The sequence below is a fragment of the Crassostrea angulata genome, chromosome 3 (genome assembly GCF_025612915.1).
Source record: "Crassostrea angulata isolate pt1a10 chromosome 3, ASM2561291v2, whole genome shotgun sequence".
Taxonomy (NCBI): Eukaryota; Metazoa; Mollusca; class Bivalvia; order Ostreida; family Ostreidae; genus Magallana; species Magallana angulata.
This window is the reverse complement of record NC_069113.1, coordinates 46,034,246-46,051,670: the sequence shown is the minus strand read 5'-3', so window position 1 is coordinate 46,051,670 and position 17,425 is coordinate 46,034,246. Positions and strand designations below refer to the sequence as shown.

General features: G+C 32.5%; 1 protein-coding gene across 8 annotated transcripts; it reads right to left on the bottom strand.

The window, feature by feature from the left end:
- Positions 1 to 182: 182 nt before the first annotated feature.
- On the bottom strand, positions 183 to 17,374 carry LOC128177668 (centrosomal protein of 112 kDa-like). 8 transcript variants are annotated; one of them, XM_052844474.1, is made up of 31 exons: positions 17,289 to 17,374; positions 16,664 to 16,813; positions 16,393 to 16,456; positions 16,100 to 16,217; positions 15,876 to 15,917; positions 15,567 to 15,754; positions 14,417 to 14,516; positions 13,472 to 13,556; positions 13,287 to 13,324; positions 12,424 to 12,490; positions 12,065 to 12,120; positions 11,877 to 11,966; positions 11,630 to 11,729; positions 11,364 to 11,482; positions 10,952 to 11,095; positions 9,061 to 9,215; positions 8,536 to 8,665; positions 8,063 to 8,155; positions 7,651 to 7,710; positions 7,275 to 7,349; positions 6,419 to 6,498; positions 6,071 to 6,206; positions 5,806 to 5,913; positions 5,414 to 5,596; positions 4,898 to 5,041; positions 4,394 to 4,480; positions 2,823 to 2,938; positions 2,526 to 2,622; positions 2,100 to 2,189; positions 1,848 to 1,913; positions 183 to 1,648 (listed from the first exon to the last, which is right to left on the bottom strand). In XM_052844474.1, the coding sequence occupies exons 2-31, from the start codon at positions 16,764 to 16,766 to the stop codon at positions 1,505 to 1,507; spliced, it is 3,078 nt and encodes a 1,025-aa protein (XP_052700434.1). In that variant the 5' UTR covers positions 16,767 to 16,813; positions 17,289 to 17,374; the 3' UTR covers positions 183 to 1,504. The 8 variants fall into 8 exon arrangements, with proteins under 8 accessions (XP_052700434.1, XP_052700433.1, XP_052700436.1 ...); XM_052844473.1 differs by having other exon boundaries at positions 17,293 to 17,371; XM_052844476.1 differs by having other exon boundaries at positions 15,612 to 15,754; positions 17,293 to 17,371.
- Between the last annotated feature and the right edge of the window lie 51 nt (positions 17,375 to 17,425).

The window sequence follows — 17,425 nt, the reverse complement described above, 5'->3', positions numbered from 1 at the left end:
TTGACATTCAATATGGTTAAAGAGTTAAACGGCTTTCTAAGTGAGGAAATTAAAGTCCAGGGGAGAGAACAACATGTACTGCATGTGTTTGTTAACCTCAGTTGCTGTTTTATTGTTTAAAAGCCAGATAACTTCCTCTCCAAAAATTGACTACTTAAACAATAAAAAAAAGTGACAAGGAAGACATTGAACATAATTTAATGTATAAATTAAATAAACATATACATAATTAACATGATGGATTTTACTCGAACAAACATAACATTAACAACATTGAATACAATGGAGCGCATGGTTAATGAACTCACTGCACAAGTTAGGAAACAGTAAGAGAGGATGGGACCAATAACTTTTGGGTCATCAAAATAAATTTAAATTAGACAACAAGACAACCTATCTCTTTAGGTGTTAAAATGTGTAATGAATGATAAAACACACAAACAATCAAAGTCGTACAGTAGTATATAAAATATTTAGGGTGGAAATACTAAAACTATGTTCAGATAGATAAGTCAATATATGTAGCATCTACAACCATATTCCTATTTTCATTTTGAGTATTCTTACAGACTGATGTAAATTTACACATTTATGACATTGCATAACCAAAATCAAGATTGAATCACTCAGGGGATACATCAAGCTGTAATGAATAAATTTTGAATATTATTAAATGGGTACCCTGTAAAACTAGTACATTATAATAAAATTGATACAAAATAATATTTCATTATGATTATATTTTATCTACTTAATTTTCAACCCTCTTTTGCATAATAAAAACTAACTTAAAGATGACTATTTCTAAAAATCTGAGGGAAGATTTAAATTCATTTTAAGATAAAACACTATCTGAATTGATACAATTTGGAATAAATAGTCTGATAAAACATTTAAAATAAAATAGACATAATTTATTGTCAATTCAAAACACTTTTAGTTTTGGGAAGGAAAGTAACAGATGTTGGAGCATGACTTGTTGTAATTTCTACCACAAAAAGAATCCCCCTTCTTGCAGTATTGATATGCATATTCCTACCATAAACTGCTTTACAAGAATATTTGCCATGATTTGATATTAATTACACAATCATTGTTGTAGGCATTTGCATAAAAAAATGTCAAAATGTTCATATGAAATTATGTAGGAAATGTAAATTTCAATCTGGAATGTTAAGATATATGGAATGCGTTTTACATGTACATATAATTAGGTTTCTGTCTCCGAGTACCATTAAACATGTCAGTGAAATATTGCCAAAAAAGGAATAAACAGAGCAATGAAAAGGAGAATCTAAACATGAACATGTATTAAGCCATTGCGTAAAAATATCACAGTCAAATTTTTGTCATCAGCACAGTCAAATCAGAAATCCTGTTAACAGACACTGAGAAAATAAAAACTCAGAAAAGGCCATCTATAAAAAGATTTTTGGACATAATACTGCAGGCCTGAAATTCCCTGTATTTAAACTTCTCTGCAACTATTCCAGTTGTCCAATCATCATACAGCTTTGATTGGGGAACTGGACGCGAACTGGCCGAGGGGGTACTTGTTTTTGAGATCCACCTCCTCCTGAAGTATTAATGTCTTTTGTTGAAGAGAGTTAATCTGGGATTTCAGGGAACCAATTGTATCCTCAAGCTCCTAAAAAAATTACAAAACACATTTTCTGTATTATTTTATTAGTTTTTCCCCCCTTAGTTCATGAGAAATTTCTGTAAATGATACCTATTGTGTCCAGAATCTTCTACAAAAATTTAAAAGGATATAAATCCATTATGATTATTTTTTTCCTTAAGCTCATCGGAAATTTCTGAAGCTGATTTCTCTTTCTATACAGTACCTGTCTAACAGATGATGGAACAAGTCCTCTAAGCTTCTCCTCAAACGACAACTTCAAGTGTGTAATCTGTAAAACAGAGACCAATTACAGAATATCATATATAGCTAGTCCATGAATCTGTTAAAGACATACTGGTAACAAAATTAAGTCATCCCATGACACAAGTTATTTATCTATTAATTATTCTTTGAGAATGACACATCTTTTTAAGTGATTACCGGTATGTGGTTCTGATTTGACAATTTACAATACCTTTTCCTCATGATCAGCCTCCATTTGTTCTAGCCTGCGCTCTAGCTGCCTGTTCCGTGACTGCTGGGACTCGATCTCACGCTGAAGACTCTGAAAGAATCAGACCATTCAAATTTTAAAATTCTACGTTTATGTAATCATCTGGATATCAATTATCTGAATGTGCATGCATTCTATCTTAACTTTAGTCCTTCAATGATCTAATTATCTACATGTACATATAAAGAATACCAGGTATTTCAGTTGTACCATTTATCATGAAATGAAAATATCTGTTAAGAATTCCATCACTACACATTGTGATCAGACTTACATCCATCACTACACATTGTGATCAGACTTACATCCATATTACAGTTAAGAATTCCATCACTACACATTGTGATCAGACTTACATCCATCACTACACATTGTGATCAGACTTACATCCATATTACAGTTGTACTGCTTCTTGACTGATTTCCTCTCATCTTCATACCGCTGTGACACGTCCTGACATTTCTTCTCCCCAACATCTCGGACCCTAAACAATAAACGCACTAAATCACTACCAGTGCAAGCTTTCATTAAATAAGTGTACTTTTATTGGTACATTATTTAATTTAGACAGGTGTAACTGAAATATTTAGTCTTTGATATTATTTTGCACCAATTTTAATCAAAGAATACAAAAGGCAAAAATTCTACCATAATTATGAACTTTAACCTTTTGACACCACTGACCTTTTGATCTCCTCTCTAAGATGGTTGATATTGGCTTGGAGTTCCCCTATTGTCTCTGTGGCTTTCTGTCCCCTCTCGTTGTATTCTCTCTCAATGTCCTTCAGTCTGGAATTTGTCTGATAAGATAGCGTAAACATTAGTATTATACACTGCGCACATGTTAACTGTAACTAGAACTGTCCTAATGGGACTAATACCCCCGCTAGGCTAATTTCAAATGGGACAAATAATTGAATTGAATAATTATTAAGGTTTGGAACACATACAAAAAAAATTCTAGAATTGTAAAAAAAAAAAGAAAATAGTTAACAAAGAAAAATTAAAATCAAAATTGTCAGAATTTCACTGTAAATACATATCTATAACAGTAATACATTTACAAATGTATGTATTTGATGATATATTTTTTAAATCTAATTGATTTAAAGAAAAACCAACAAAATGACAATAACCCCTCCCTTTGCAGTGAATAGAAATACCGGTAGCCAAGCAATGCTCTTCTGTTGATAAAACTTTCAATATCTTTCTAATAAGAGTCTTGACAGATGCAATTAGTTGTTTCAAATTTTCCTCACTTTCTCCTATGGCACAATTGAACTCCATATCAGAAAATTGATCCCATAGGACTATGATTTTCTTTGATGAGCTTGTTAAATTTAATAAACTCCCAAAACATTACCATAATTACCATACTATGTAAAAATATGTAAAAAAGAAAATTTAATATTACAAACAATTTTAAAATTGCCAAAACACTACAATCATATCAGTAATTTTGAATTTCATTTAAATTAATGCCCAATAGGGTCACTTCATCAAATTACTTGACAAATAAATTTAAACAACCTCTAAAAATAGTTTAACTTCTTTATTAATAATTATATTATTTATTTCCTTATAATGATAGACCTTTTGGTTTACATGAAACAGTTTTAAAATAGCCCCAAAACCATCACCCATTTTACAGATTATCAATTTCCCTTAAACACATGCTCCATCTGAACCATGGCTCAGATAATGGCTCCCTTGGGACAAATGAATTCAGCCACACTTCACTAGCTCCTAAGAATTTATCATTGACAAACAAAAACTTTGCATTGTCAGTTGATAGAATACTTATAAAAAATAAAAATTTTTTTATTAGTTAAGACATAAAGACAAAAAACTCCATCTGGATGTATTTATATAAATATATTTTAGAGTGTTTTCTAATTAATTAATTAATAAAATCTGTAAGGATTACCTCCCTTACTTTTCAACATTAGTGTACAATATATAGAATAAGGAAAATGAAAACTGTCATAAAATCATTAAATCTTGTCTGATCTTAAAAAAAATTGCAGGTGCACATCTTCAGATGGTGTTCAACATATGTACAAATTTTCAAACTGTTCCATGCAGTAATAAAACATTCTATAGGGGGGACAAAGTTGCGTCTACAGACAGACGGACAGACAGACAGACGGACAGGGTGAAACCAATATACCCCCCTAAACTTCGTTTGCGGGGGTATAATAATAACATGACAGAAGACCAATAATTTTTTTTTGAATGAATGATTGACAGCTTACCTTTTCTAGCATTTTCTCTAACTCTGTGCTGTGAGTTTTCTGTAGATCCAATCTCTGTTGCTCCATCTCAGAGCGCAACTTTGTTACCTGGTATCAGAAAAAATTAATAATGCATTTTTCAGAAGTAATCAAATCACTTGATCCATCACAAAATATCAAACTACATGTATTTGTATTTATTATAATGTACTCTACATGTAATATTCTAAATTCAAATTTTCAGACATTTTAAAGTATATATCCTTCAAAATAAGAACAAGTTTTGAGTATCAATACTACCGTATTTTAAAATTCTCTCTGATAGCTTGGTTTTGGTTTGAACACATTTTACTGCATTTTAATTACAACAGTATTTGGCACAAGTTCCAAAATTCACATTGCTTGTTCCCTAATAATACTCTCTGATAATGACATTTGGTTGGTTCTTGAAGCCTTGGACAACATGATTATTATTTTTTAATAATATTTTGACACAGATGATTGACGATGATTTAATCCCCTCACCTCATTCTCGTGTTCCCGGAGCATTTTCTGCTTCTCCTCCTCACGGAGAAGTCCGAGCTCCACCAGCTGCTGTTTGCGGAGTTGGTTGGCCTGCACCACTTCCTCCCTCAGCTCCTGAATCTGTAGTTCATACTTCGTTATTTTCTGAAAGTAAGATACAAACATAAAAATTTCTCTCACCTTATATTTAAAGTAAAAGACTAATACATACTCTAGTACAAGTACCAATGATTTGGTTACTTTTATTTTCATCATCAAATCTTAGATTGTTATCATGTTTGTGGATAGTTTTCAGTTATTCACACATTACATAGCCCAAAAATTCAAAGCATACTCTATTTCTGCACAAGAGAAAAAACATCAATTGTACAAGTACATGTGACATTGAAATTCAAAGCTCAAAACCAAAAGTCAACTATAAGAATGTTTTTCATTCATATTTAAGTACATCTTCCTGCAAATTATACAAAAGTACCCATACATGTAATTGTTTTGAAATTAAAGTATGCTCCTAACCTTGGTGTCTTTGTCTTGTTTCTCCTGAATTCGACACTTGAGCTCATACAGCTCATTCTGGTGAGTTTCTTTGAGGTTGTCCATCTCTTTCTCATGCTCAGATATAACAATCTCCTTCTGTGTATGGAAGTCCTTCAACATCTGGGCTTTCTCATGCTCCAAGGCCATCTTCAGTTCCACTGTCTATAAAACACAGCCAAATATGCATTTCACACAATTTTCCTATATTTCAAATACATGTACCATAAATTAAATATCCTTTACTGAGAAGAATCTTTTGTATAAATTCAAGGGTAAGGGAAAATACTTCTTTCTTGTATGAATAGTAGTTCCTGATAGATGTTCTTAATAACATGGAATTCAAGGGAAAGGGGATTTTCAGTTATAAATACCTTTCTTTCATGCTGATTTCTTTCTTCTTCAATCTGTTTTGAAAATTCTCGACTTTGTTTTTCCCTTGCTTGCTTTGACTTGTTCAAATCAGTTTCAACTCTTTCCATCTGAAATGTATATTAGTATTAGTGCAAATTGTTATTTACATTCTCATTGTTCTTATAATCAATGTTTGGTAAATGCCTCTTAAATGTATAATATGTAAAAATATTCCACCACAATTACTGATTCCCTGTGAAGTCTGGCAGCTTCCTGGTTTCTCACCTGTTGTTTCATTTCATCATACATCCTGGTCTGGTTCTTCTCCACCTGTAGCTTGAACTCCTCCAGTGACTTCTCTGACTGCATCAGCTGATTCTTGTTCAATTCCTGGAGTCGCTTGATTTCATCCTCTTTATCTCTGTAACACACCATTCAAAACATATTTACAATTACAATTTATGCAATAATTACCAATGCTTGCCTTTTTCTCCAAAATTTTGGAAGAAAAAAAAGCATAATAGCTGTAGTTTTATTACACTAAAAATGTAAACTGACAACAGAACGATGATCAATGTATGTAAAAAGACACTCATTATTAAAACTAATTATACCAAAGATTCTTTTTCTCACCTGATGGCTTCTTCCAATTTCTTGATCTTTTTCTGGTTGTCCTGATCAGCTTGTTCCATTTCATTTCTCAAGCCTCTCACCTACAAACACACGTACATCACAATCATCTTATCTCCTCTACATAAAGAGTTCTACTCACCTTCCATGTTTTATTTCACTAACATTAAGACACACTACCCACACCCTTTTCAAATCACCCAGCTGAATATTTGCAAAATCTTTTATCAAAGTTTGTTAATTTGCATTTAAACAACATTCATGCAGGTCTGGGTCAGTTCGCAACACTCAAAGGCAGGTTGGAACAATGTTGGTACATGTATTAAAATTATGATGTAAATTAACTGTATTTTTAATCAAACAGGTTAAAAAATTATAGTAACGAGTTGCACTATGGTCACATTTGTTGAAACATTAATTGGAGATATTTAGTCCTTATTATTATGTACTATCAATAACATTAACTGTATTTTCAATCAAACAGGTTAAAAAATTATAGTACTGAGTTGCACTATGGTTAAAATTGTCGAAACATTAATTGGAGATATTTAGTCCCTATTATTATGTACTATCAATCTTAATACTCTTCATATTGGCAATCTCATGCACGCAGTCTAAATCCTAGTATAAGCTGTCTATGAATACAAAATTGCATAACGGCTAAAAGTAATTGTATTGAAACTCTTCAGTTTATGAGATAGGAATAACCTATAAAAACGCTGACCATAGAGCTCTTTTATTTAATAAGAAGCAAATTTTATTGTAAGTTTGGCAAAATCCATTAAATCTGCTTGTTAGTTCACACAATATGTTTTTTGGTCATCAATATATAAGTGCAAAAGCGTTTGCACTGTCTTACTGTTTGTAAATTGGAAACCAGAATTTCGTCTGAAAACTTTCTGACTTGAAGTCTGATTGCAGGAAACAAGAAAAGCTAGAAAAAGAACACACACACTCAAATCAAAACTGGTGTTACTACCACACCACACCGTGATTTCATCATGATGATGACGATGCTGATGATGATGATGACGGTCATGAAAAATACTGAAATTTTGATCAAAATATTGATCTTTTTCCTGAATGAACAAGTAATTGTGTTCAATAAAAACTAATGGTTTTAACTTGTTACGCAAAAAGAACACTAAACCAAATGAGATTAAATCCCACAAGCTCTGGTTTCCTTCCACAACACACAGTCAAATGTCTCATGGAATCCATTTACATTTATTTACCTGTTTATCATGGAGATTTTCCAAATGCAGTTTATCTTGTTGGTGATTTTGTTCCAATTCCTGTCAAAAAATCAAGTATGAAATGCAGCCAAAAAATAAAACCTAAACTGATCTTATAGACATTAGTAATGATAGAAAAGTATATCACTTTGAAAGATTCTGAGAATTTGCTAATTAATTAAAAAAGCAAAATAATTGGGCTTTCTAGAAATGTACCATAAAAACCATGTGCAGCTGCAGTTAAAATGTTAAATGATGCAAAATGAAAAAATGTCATTATTACTGAAAAAGATGACAGAACAGAGAAAACCCTGAAAGAGTAAAGAAAGACCAGCTATCAAGCCAAACTCAACACAAAGGAGCTGGTAGCCTAGAGTAGAGTGGAAAGTTTGGTTTTCCACAGATGCCTTACCCTCATTTGTCTCTGGCGCTGTTCCTCTGCATCTTTCAGGGAACGTTTGTACTGATCAAGGGACTGCTCAAGTTCAGATATTGAATCAGAGGCCTAAAATCAACATAAAATAGAGTTAGTTCATAGAACAATCACCAATGCAACAAGACATTCACATTCTTTATCCTTGTTGTACTCAATACATCTAGGAGTAGAGAGAAAATATCAATCAGGACACAAGAGTTTTCAAATGCCAGGTAGCTATGAGAAGTGTAAAACACCATTTGTAACAAGTAAAAAAAATACAAATTTTAATTAATTTGCCAACTCCCTGGCCAATAAAAAATAAACTAATTTTTCAATTAATTTTCAGCAAAAAAATATATCACACTTTAGGATCTATTTGCATTGGAGTTGTCCTGCAGCTCTGCTGCATCAACAATATATTAAAGACATTTTTCCATTGAGTGTGCATTTTAGAAAGATTTATTTACTTTGGCAGATGCAATGTTGTGCTCCTGTTTCATAAACTCCAGACTGGCCTCCATTTTGTTTTTGAGGGTTCTCATTTCCTGTTCACTGGTCTCCACGGTTCTCTGGTATTCCTTTTCCAGATTACTGTACCTGTGAAAGATTGGATAATGCAAAATGACGTCAATCCAGAGCACATATGAGATATATAAATGTTGAATAAACAAGAAAAAACACTGCAAATAAGTAACAATGAATCATATTCCTCCACATCTTTGAAGTACCATAACCCAACTTAACCAACTGTTATTAGCATACATGAAATATTAGCAATGTTCACAAAAACTATGTCATCGCTTTTTTTTCTCACCTACCAGTCCTCTAAAGTCTCAAATAATTGGTTAATCAATCACTGATAGATCACAAAATAAATTTGTGGCATATAAACTTTAGTTTACATTCAATCTAATCTTGCTCAATCTTTCATCAATTGCAATAGATAAATCAAAGTCACAGGTTGAACATAGAGCCTGTGTCAGAGTCTGGACCTTTCTCTGAGATCCTGCAGGTCCTGGGAGCTCCGTTCCAGCTTTGTCTCTGCCTCCATCTTGTTTTTCTCCAGGGTGTGTCTGGCCTTGGTGTTCTTGTCCGCCTCAGTCATCAGCTGATGGACCCGCCCCTCCAGGTCTTTGATGATGGAGGCCTACAAAATTTAACAGTACTCAGTCAGTAAAACTGTCCCAGTCAATGGAGGATGTTACATAAGTACTTAACCAGCAGAGGTTCAAGGATAAGCTTTGATTTATCGTTACATGTAGCTATGTATGACTTGCTGGTTTAGGGAGAGGTAATTTAGAAAGCACTGTGAGTGCAGTTTTGACACATGTATTCTGGAATATAAATTTTATAAACCAAAAATTACTAATACTTTTGTTTATAGCATATCAGTGTTCAGCCATTATGACCTTAGTTTTAGTGATCTAATATTTTTGTATTCATGATCCTTTTTATCATGCTCTCCATCCAGAAAACTACATCAATGGGCAACTGAAGGAAACTGACAGGTTTACATAATACATGGTGTATATAACATATAGTTATTACGGTTAAAAGGTTTCAAAGGGTACATGTACAAATAATAAACAATCATAAACAAATAATAAAACACTGCAAAAATGTATATGCCCAAAATAATGAATATATTCACATGCTTCTATACACAGCCTTCATGCATACATAATACTGAAGTTCATTCTACATGCATGATTTCTTTATTCTATGCACAAAATGCACCCATTTTTAACTACCATGAAAACAAGAAGAACATTGGAATATCTTAAAAACATGAACTTCAAACTTTTTTATGGTAATTTGAAGTTGATATAACCATGATCATTTTAATGAATACATGTAGATTTAATATTCATTGAGTAACACTTTTTAAAAAAAAATTAAGATTCTACAAACTCTACATATTTGTTAATGTTTTAATTATCTTACATTTTCTACATAGTCAGAATTAACACTACTGTGACGATTTTTAAATGGACATTTAGTTAAGAGACCACACCCTTCAATGTTAAAGCCAGTTTGTTTAATTTCCCCAACAACCAGCTACATTTAGATATATTTTATCAAGAGAGACACAGAAAGAGAGAGAATATTTTGAGATACAGTTTAATTGGACAGAAGCAGATGAGGACATATGGCAATGATTGAGATCTACATGAAGCAAACTGCACTCCTTACCTGATAAACCTCCTTAATGAAACAATAACACACAGCTCAGAAAATCTCACATCTCAAATCAAGTAAGGTGGCTCAGAAATAGCACATGAAATAAATATCTGTTTGGACTTTCTCAACCCCTTTCTTTTTTAATGTAAACATTGACTTTGTTCTTGCATTAACTTCAGATATACAGGTACATGGCAAATCCTCCAAAATGTAAAGAATATTGCAACTATTATTTTTCCCTTTGCAAGCTTAAGAGAATGATGAAAATTGCATGTAGATAATGAATAAATACAAGGTTACATTTTAATAATTAAGATTTTTTGAATATATTGTATACATACAGTTATATTACAGCAAAATATTTTTAACAGAATCTTGAATAATACAGATGATTTTCTGGCTATTAGGACATTATCATGTTAAATATACAGAATGATGAGAACTGAATAGAATATGGTGTGTTACCAAGTCTACCAGTCTAAAACCAGGGTAACATTCAAGTAATAAAGGCATGGTATAGCTAACAGATATGCATGTATTACTTAGGGAAATAAAGGAAAAAATGTGGAAATGACATGAATGTTATGTCCCCCCAAAACAAGATTAACACAGTGCACTACTCTTTATTCCCACCACAAAATACATGTATCCACACAATCACAACAGCCAATCAGCTATAAGTAGCAGTGACCTTTGACCTACCGTGGATGCCGTCTGCTGCCCATACTCCTTCTCCATTTTCTGTAACCTTGTGTTTGTGTCATCCAAAATGTCCTGTATGTTTTTGGTGTGCTGTTTCTGCATCTCAAACTTCTCTTGTTCAAATTCAGCTATCATGTCATTCATCTGTTGGTAAAAACACTATTCATGAGAGTCAAATTTTAAAAAACAATGCAGCAAAGTCTCACCAAAAAATTGTAACACTTTGTAACTGAAAGCAAATGAAAACAAAGTAGCATTTAAGAGACATGTTTTTTCTTTGCTCAAAGTGATAAATTCTGCTTTGTGATATTTATTTTTTTCTTTAGGAGACATAAATATACAGTAGCAGAACAAATAATTACAATAGTAGCACAAATCACCTTCTTAAACTATCACAAAGTCTTCCACTGACCTTTTTCTCAAACTGGTTATTGCGGACCTCTGTAGATTCTTCCAGCATTCGTTTGAGTTCTGTGATCTGTTTATCTTTTGTTTCTATCACCTGCTGGGAATCCTTTCCTATATTTTGAACTGAAGTGGAAAAGTAAAATTAATGATAATATTTCACCTTGCATTAAATTCAAATATGTTTGTAATACTTTCAAGAGAGTCAACGATTTAGTGAATTATAAGACACAATGCATCGGAAATAAATTCCTCTGAGGAATTCCTGATTACTTTTCCTTTCCAGTTTTCCGATGGTTTCCTCCAGATCTTTGGCTTTTGTTCTGTAGTTGGATTTCAGATCCTCTATCTCTGTATTCTTTCTGTCCAAAATCTACACACAAAGTTTGGATTAAATGTTTTACAATTACTTTTTTTTTTTATAATACTTTTTGCAATGTTTAAATCATTCAATTAATAGAAATAGATTTTACTAAATTTCAGTAAATAACATGGCTATAAAGTGAGAACATTTCAATACCTTCTGAACTGCTGAGTCATGTTTTTGCTGAAGTCGAAGCTTTTCTTCATGAAACCGGGCTTCAAGCATTTTTGTTCTCATCTGAATATTCTATAAAGTATTAGAAAAATTTAGTCAATTATTGTAACTATTGATTCACCCCCTACACCCACATTTAAAAAATCACAGCTCAGCAGGAATAGACTTACATCTTTCTCTAGATCCCTTGACTGGTCATTGAAAAATGTGGTTGATGCCCCAGTGCCTGTTAAAAACATTTATACATGAAAGTCTTCACAATACCATGTTATCAATTACTATGAACTTTTACCTAACCAAGAACAATATAAATTAACCCACGGGCTTGAAAAATGTCATGGTAGTCATTTGGGTTTTTTTTTAAATTATATTTTCTGATAAATTGGTGGTCATAAGATCTACATGTACATCAAAGTTTATCATTTTCAATCAGTGTATTTGGTACACACAAAAGCTTCATTCATGAATCTAATTGTAACTCCTTGAAAACACAGTACACAGACTGTGACACAACAAGGATTGTACTCACTGCCGAATAAGTTACTGGTGGTCTTGGTGTAAGGAGGCGAGGGCTGACTCAGGTCTTCTTCTGGAGGCTACAAACACAACAACAACCATCATCAAAGTCTCGCTCATTCATGTCTATATTTTCTATTCACTTTATGATCGATTTTGGAAGATTTTCTTACATTGTGGCTTTTTTATCAATAATTATTCTGTTATGGGGACATAACTGTATTTTTGTTTATTGTATATCTGATTTCTATCTCAAAAGGTAAGGGAAATCTAATATGACTGATGCTTGTGAGTCACAGAGGCAATGCTTCTCAGTTATAAAATTACTTCAATTACAATAAGTTTATATCAATGTACTGGTCATCAAAATACAACCTAATTTCTTTGAAATCTGTTTATTTTCATTGAAAAAGAATTAAAAAAATTTAATAAGGTTAGAGCAAAAAAGATATTAATTAGGGTTAGTATATAAGTACAATGTACAAGAGAATGAATTCTGTCGGATGGCAGCTGCTTTGAGTTTATAGTCATGCTGAAATGCCTAGCACTGAACTTACAGGATTAAATCTATTATAATTTGTAGTTACTATTCCTTCTGTACAATAGCTAATGATTTTTTAATTCTACAATTTACAGCTAAATACAAGTAAAAGTTCTTCCTAGTTTCTTGCCAATTAACAATTAGCAATAAACAAAGTAATTACACGAGAAGCAAACTGCAATCTGACATTAGTTTGATGCAATATGATGTTTTAACAGTGTTGTACAACTAAACATGTAGCAGTGATTTTCCTGAATACATTATACATATCAGTAATGCAATAACTGCTCCCTGGCTGTTATGCAATAACTGCTCCCTGGTACAACCAATCTTACCTTTGTGCTAAACATTGTAGTCTTTTTCTTGTCACCATCTAATGAAAACATGCAAACATGATGTTACCCAACCAATAAAGACTGCTTTGAAAATATATGTAACTAGTGCATTCAAAGATAAAAATTTCATTCATTAAGAATAAGATCCAGCTAAGTTTGATTTCTCTACAGTTATATGGACTCACCAAGCAAATCAAATTTAGGTTTGTCGTCAAGCAGGAAATGAGCAGTCTTTATTGTAGGTTTGCGGAAGTCTATGAAACTGTCGTCCTGTCAGTAGATTATTAACCAGGGTTTACATATGTAGAAGACTTGTTGTGTTCATATGATAGCATCAGAAAATTTGGCATTTCTTGTGTAATGCGTACCAGGCACAGTACGTACCAGGTATTGTACATTACTGAAAACATATTACATTTATCTGTGTATTCTTTTTGGTGTTTTTGTTGAAAAATCATTATATGCCAAATATTGTATGCGCTTAATAAACCAGTAATATATTTACAGCATTCTATGTACTGGACTTTATTTTCCAAAAAATAGATCTTGCTAACAAAGCTTTATCATATAAACACAGATTGTTATGTAACAGTAAGACTGTAAGCTTCACATTGTGAATTAAAGACATTTAAGCAGTACACACACCATGCAATTTTTCCCTCAGAAAATTCCGAAGAATTCTTCTTACCTACTAAGAGGCAGATTTTTAATGTAAACCATTTTTCACAAGACTGCACTCACTGTACAATAGACTCTCTTAAGTTTGTGACGAAACAACGCAAAGGGTCAAGTTTTAATGAAAAATTTTCTCAGTATCTACAGGTAGTTGTTAGTTAACGATGGGGAATCTCATAAGTTTAAAGTAGAATTTAATAATTAGCATGCAGGATAGAAGAACTGACTTAGCACATACTTCTTAATAGAAAGTTAGCAATTTGTTTCTGTGTTTCATATGAAATTAATGCGAGGAGGGAAGATAAGCAATGTAAACCACAGCCCTTAAGCTCAACACACATCCACTGATTGATATAAATATGGAGCCGCTTCCCTTTGTAAGTCATCAAATTCAGGATAATACATATGAATAGTACCAGTAAGTAGGACAAACTCTTTTGTGTAGGTAAACTTACGTATGCAGTGCCGACAAACTCTGGCTGCTCCAGGCCCCGCGTAGGGGAGGTCAACCCAGGGGCTTTATCTAGGTCAAATCCGAGACTAGTATGAGGACGCCTGTCAACCAAATTTCATAGAATTAAAAGACTGACCACCTTTCTTCTTTGGAAGTCACCAGTTACTGTCCATTTTACTTTCGCAAGCCTATAGCTGTTTGATGTAAACTTTCAAAAATAAAATGATAAATATGGGTATATCTAAGATAATGTGTTACAATGTCATTTATCTTGATTTCATTCAAAGTTTGTATTTCTTAATCTTTATTGAAAATGAAAGAATTTAACATCATTCAGCCACAAAATTTTCGGCAGTAAAATGGACTAGCTCTTGGTTTGCAACTCTTTTAATCTTTAGATTAAATTCTATGTGTATATTTTACATCTCATTTCTCATATTTAACATTCATTTATTACATTTACCAAAGCAATAGATAGCTTTATTTTAACAGTGTTAAAGCACTTGATATACGATTCAGACACTCAAAGCAATTGTTAAACTTTCTGCTTCAATGGATACAACGTATAATATGTATACAAATAAATATCAAAGTTATTACCGGTACACATTTTGTCATGTTGAAAATAATATACATGAACAAATATTAAGTAAGAATATATATTTTGTAATTATAATTCACGCTGAGGCATGTCAGGTTTGTTAAAATTACATTACCTTACATCATGTATTAATATCCCATCATGCACTTGGCATGCATTCTACCCTGGCACCAGTACAGGTTCAGTGCACATGTCTCCCACCAACCCAAATAAATCATTTTACTGATAAGTTGGTTTTCATATTCAATATGTTAAGATGTGATAATTCCCACAAAACAATGTTTTCAGAATGATTTGGAAAACTGTCTTTTTCATGAAAAATTTCATAACTAATTGTGCATAATTTTTTTGTGCAAGAGCAATGTAACTACTGACCTTCACATAAATTCTTTTAAAGTTTTACACATTTAACCAAGAAACTACATAAAAATCTATTTTGTCTAATCTGGTATCTATTAATTAAATCAATCCTCTGTGCACTTGAACCAATACAGTGAGAAAAGCATCACTCGGCTAACTGGTCATGCTCTACTGAACATGCTTAGCATACCTGGGTGATGTCGGACTTTTTGGAACAGGTATTTTAGAGGAGTACCTTCTAGGTGAAGACTCGTAACGAATGGGAGACAACCCCGACTTCCAGGTTGATGATGCAGCAGGGTTTCCAATGTTGGAACGGAAGAGGGATGATCCAACAGAACTTGTTAGCTCGCCTGCCACCCAATCAGGCACCTTCTCCTTCAAAAAATGAGCAAACATATTTTTCATAAAGACACCAAAAAATCTTTAATCCCCTCATAATTTAATAACAAAGATATTTTACACAAAGATGATAAGATATTTCATTCATAAGACTTACATCATCTGATCCTTTATCTGAAGGCTCATCAAAATAAATAGACTGAAAAATAAAATATTTATACATACATCAATACAATTTATGTGGGTGAAATAAGCAGCAGAGTCTTCTTAAATCATTTTTTAGTATATGTACATGTAAAATTGGGTATATAGTCTTTGTTTCTATTCATTAAATATGACCACATAGATCTCGATGCATGATATCATCATGTAGATTAATACCATATATGGTGGCAAGGTTGGCAGTGGTCCCTCCTGAGGTTTACTTGTGAATGGACCTTCTAACACCCCTCTCTTTAACATGTGAAGCATTAGCTGGGCATAGGCATTCCTATTTTTCCTGTGAACATTTATAAACATGCATTCTTTCATTAATTTTGAAAATATTTCTTAAAAAACAATTCTTTAGCCTCTTGAACATTATTTGAAAAACAGTATATCATCACTTGACATGTTATCTTAAAGATTCTCTTTATTCTTTTTTTTTAATGATAAATATGCGTAACAATTCCAACCTTCCAGTTATTCCGGTCACAGGCTCGCATAACTTCTTAATCCAAATGGCACACTTCTGGCGATCTACAAATTGCACAGAACAATATTCAATACCCAATTTTGAATTTCTTTGGACATTTCTTAGTTATTAATAAATAAACTATTTTTACTCCTCTATTTTTGAAATAATAATGCAATTTACTTGGCCAGAAAAAGGTGATAGGAATTGGGGATATCAAGGACATTAAACTTTCATGCATGCAGAAAACTTGCTTTGATCTTATAACTTACCTGTTTTGTGAGGTAGTTTAAGTACATGTGGTTTCATATCTGCCAGGACCTTGTCAAATTTCTGGTCCAGCCCCACAAATATGGGGTCCTCTGAAGATGACATTTTCACAACAGTTGTGTATTAAAATGTGAAGGACCCGGTCATCTCATCTATGGTGTAAGAAAGGGAAATAAAAATAAAATGACAATGCAAAGAAAGGCATCATGCAAAATTTCGAATACAAAACTGATAACAATGTCACTTTACTCCTATTCTTACAGAATGCAAAATCATCATTAATATTTCACCTGCAAGAATACTTTTCATTGGGTTAAATTCCTAACAGCAACAACAATAAAAAGAATTCCAATGACAACTTACTTTAAAAAATTGCAAAAATGCATTGTTAAAACGGAAAACGAAACATTCCTTTTAAAATAAACAATCTAGCTATGTCAAATTTTTCTTGCATACACATGTTCAAACTTGCTCTGTCTCCAAGAATTTTAAATCCGATTGCCTGTGTCATGAACTCATTAGCACTTCGTCAAGTCAACAAGCCACGGAAAATCAATTGTTTTGAAAAATGACAATGTTTAATCAAGAAGAGTAACGTGATTCAAGACTAAATGCAATGTTACTTACTTACATTATTCAAGTTTGCCGCATCTTTGTTTACAAGCGGAAGTGCACATCGTAATTGAACATCAACCCCGATGTTTTTATAGATAAAAATGCATTTTGAATCCATATTAACACTTTTTACATTTATGGAAGCCAAA

Excerpts from the sequence above, each read along its gene's own strand:
- LOC128177668 (XM_052844474.1), bottom strand. The coding sequence starts at position 16,766 with ATGTCATCTTCAGAGGACCCCATATTTGTGGGGCTGGACCAGAAATTT. Across the intron at positions 12,121-12,423 it reads CACCAGTAACTTATTCGGCA|GCACTGGGGCATCAACCACA; the intron begins GTGAGTACAATC and ends TGTTTTTAACAG. Across the intron at positions 8,156-8,535 it reads ACAACATTGCATCTGCCAAA|GCCTCTGATTCAATATCTGA; the intron begins GTAAATAAATCT and ends TGTTGATTTTAG.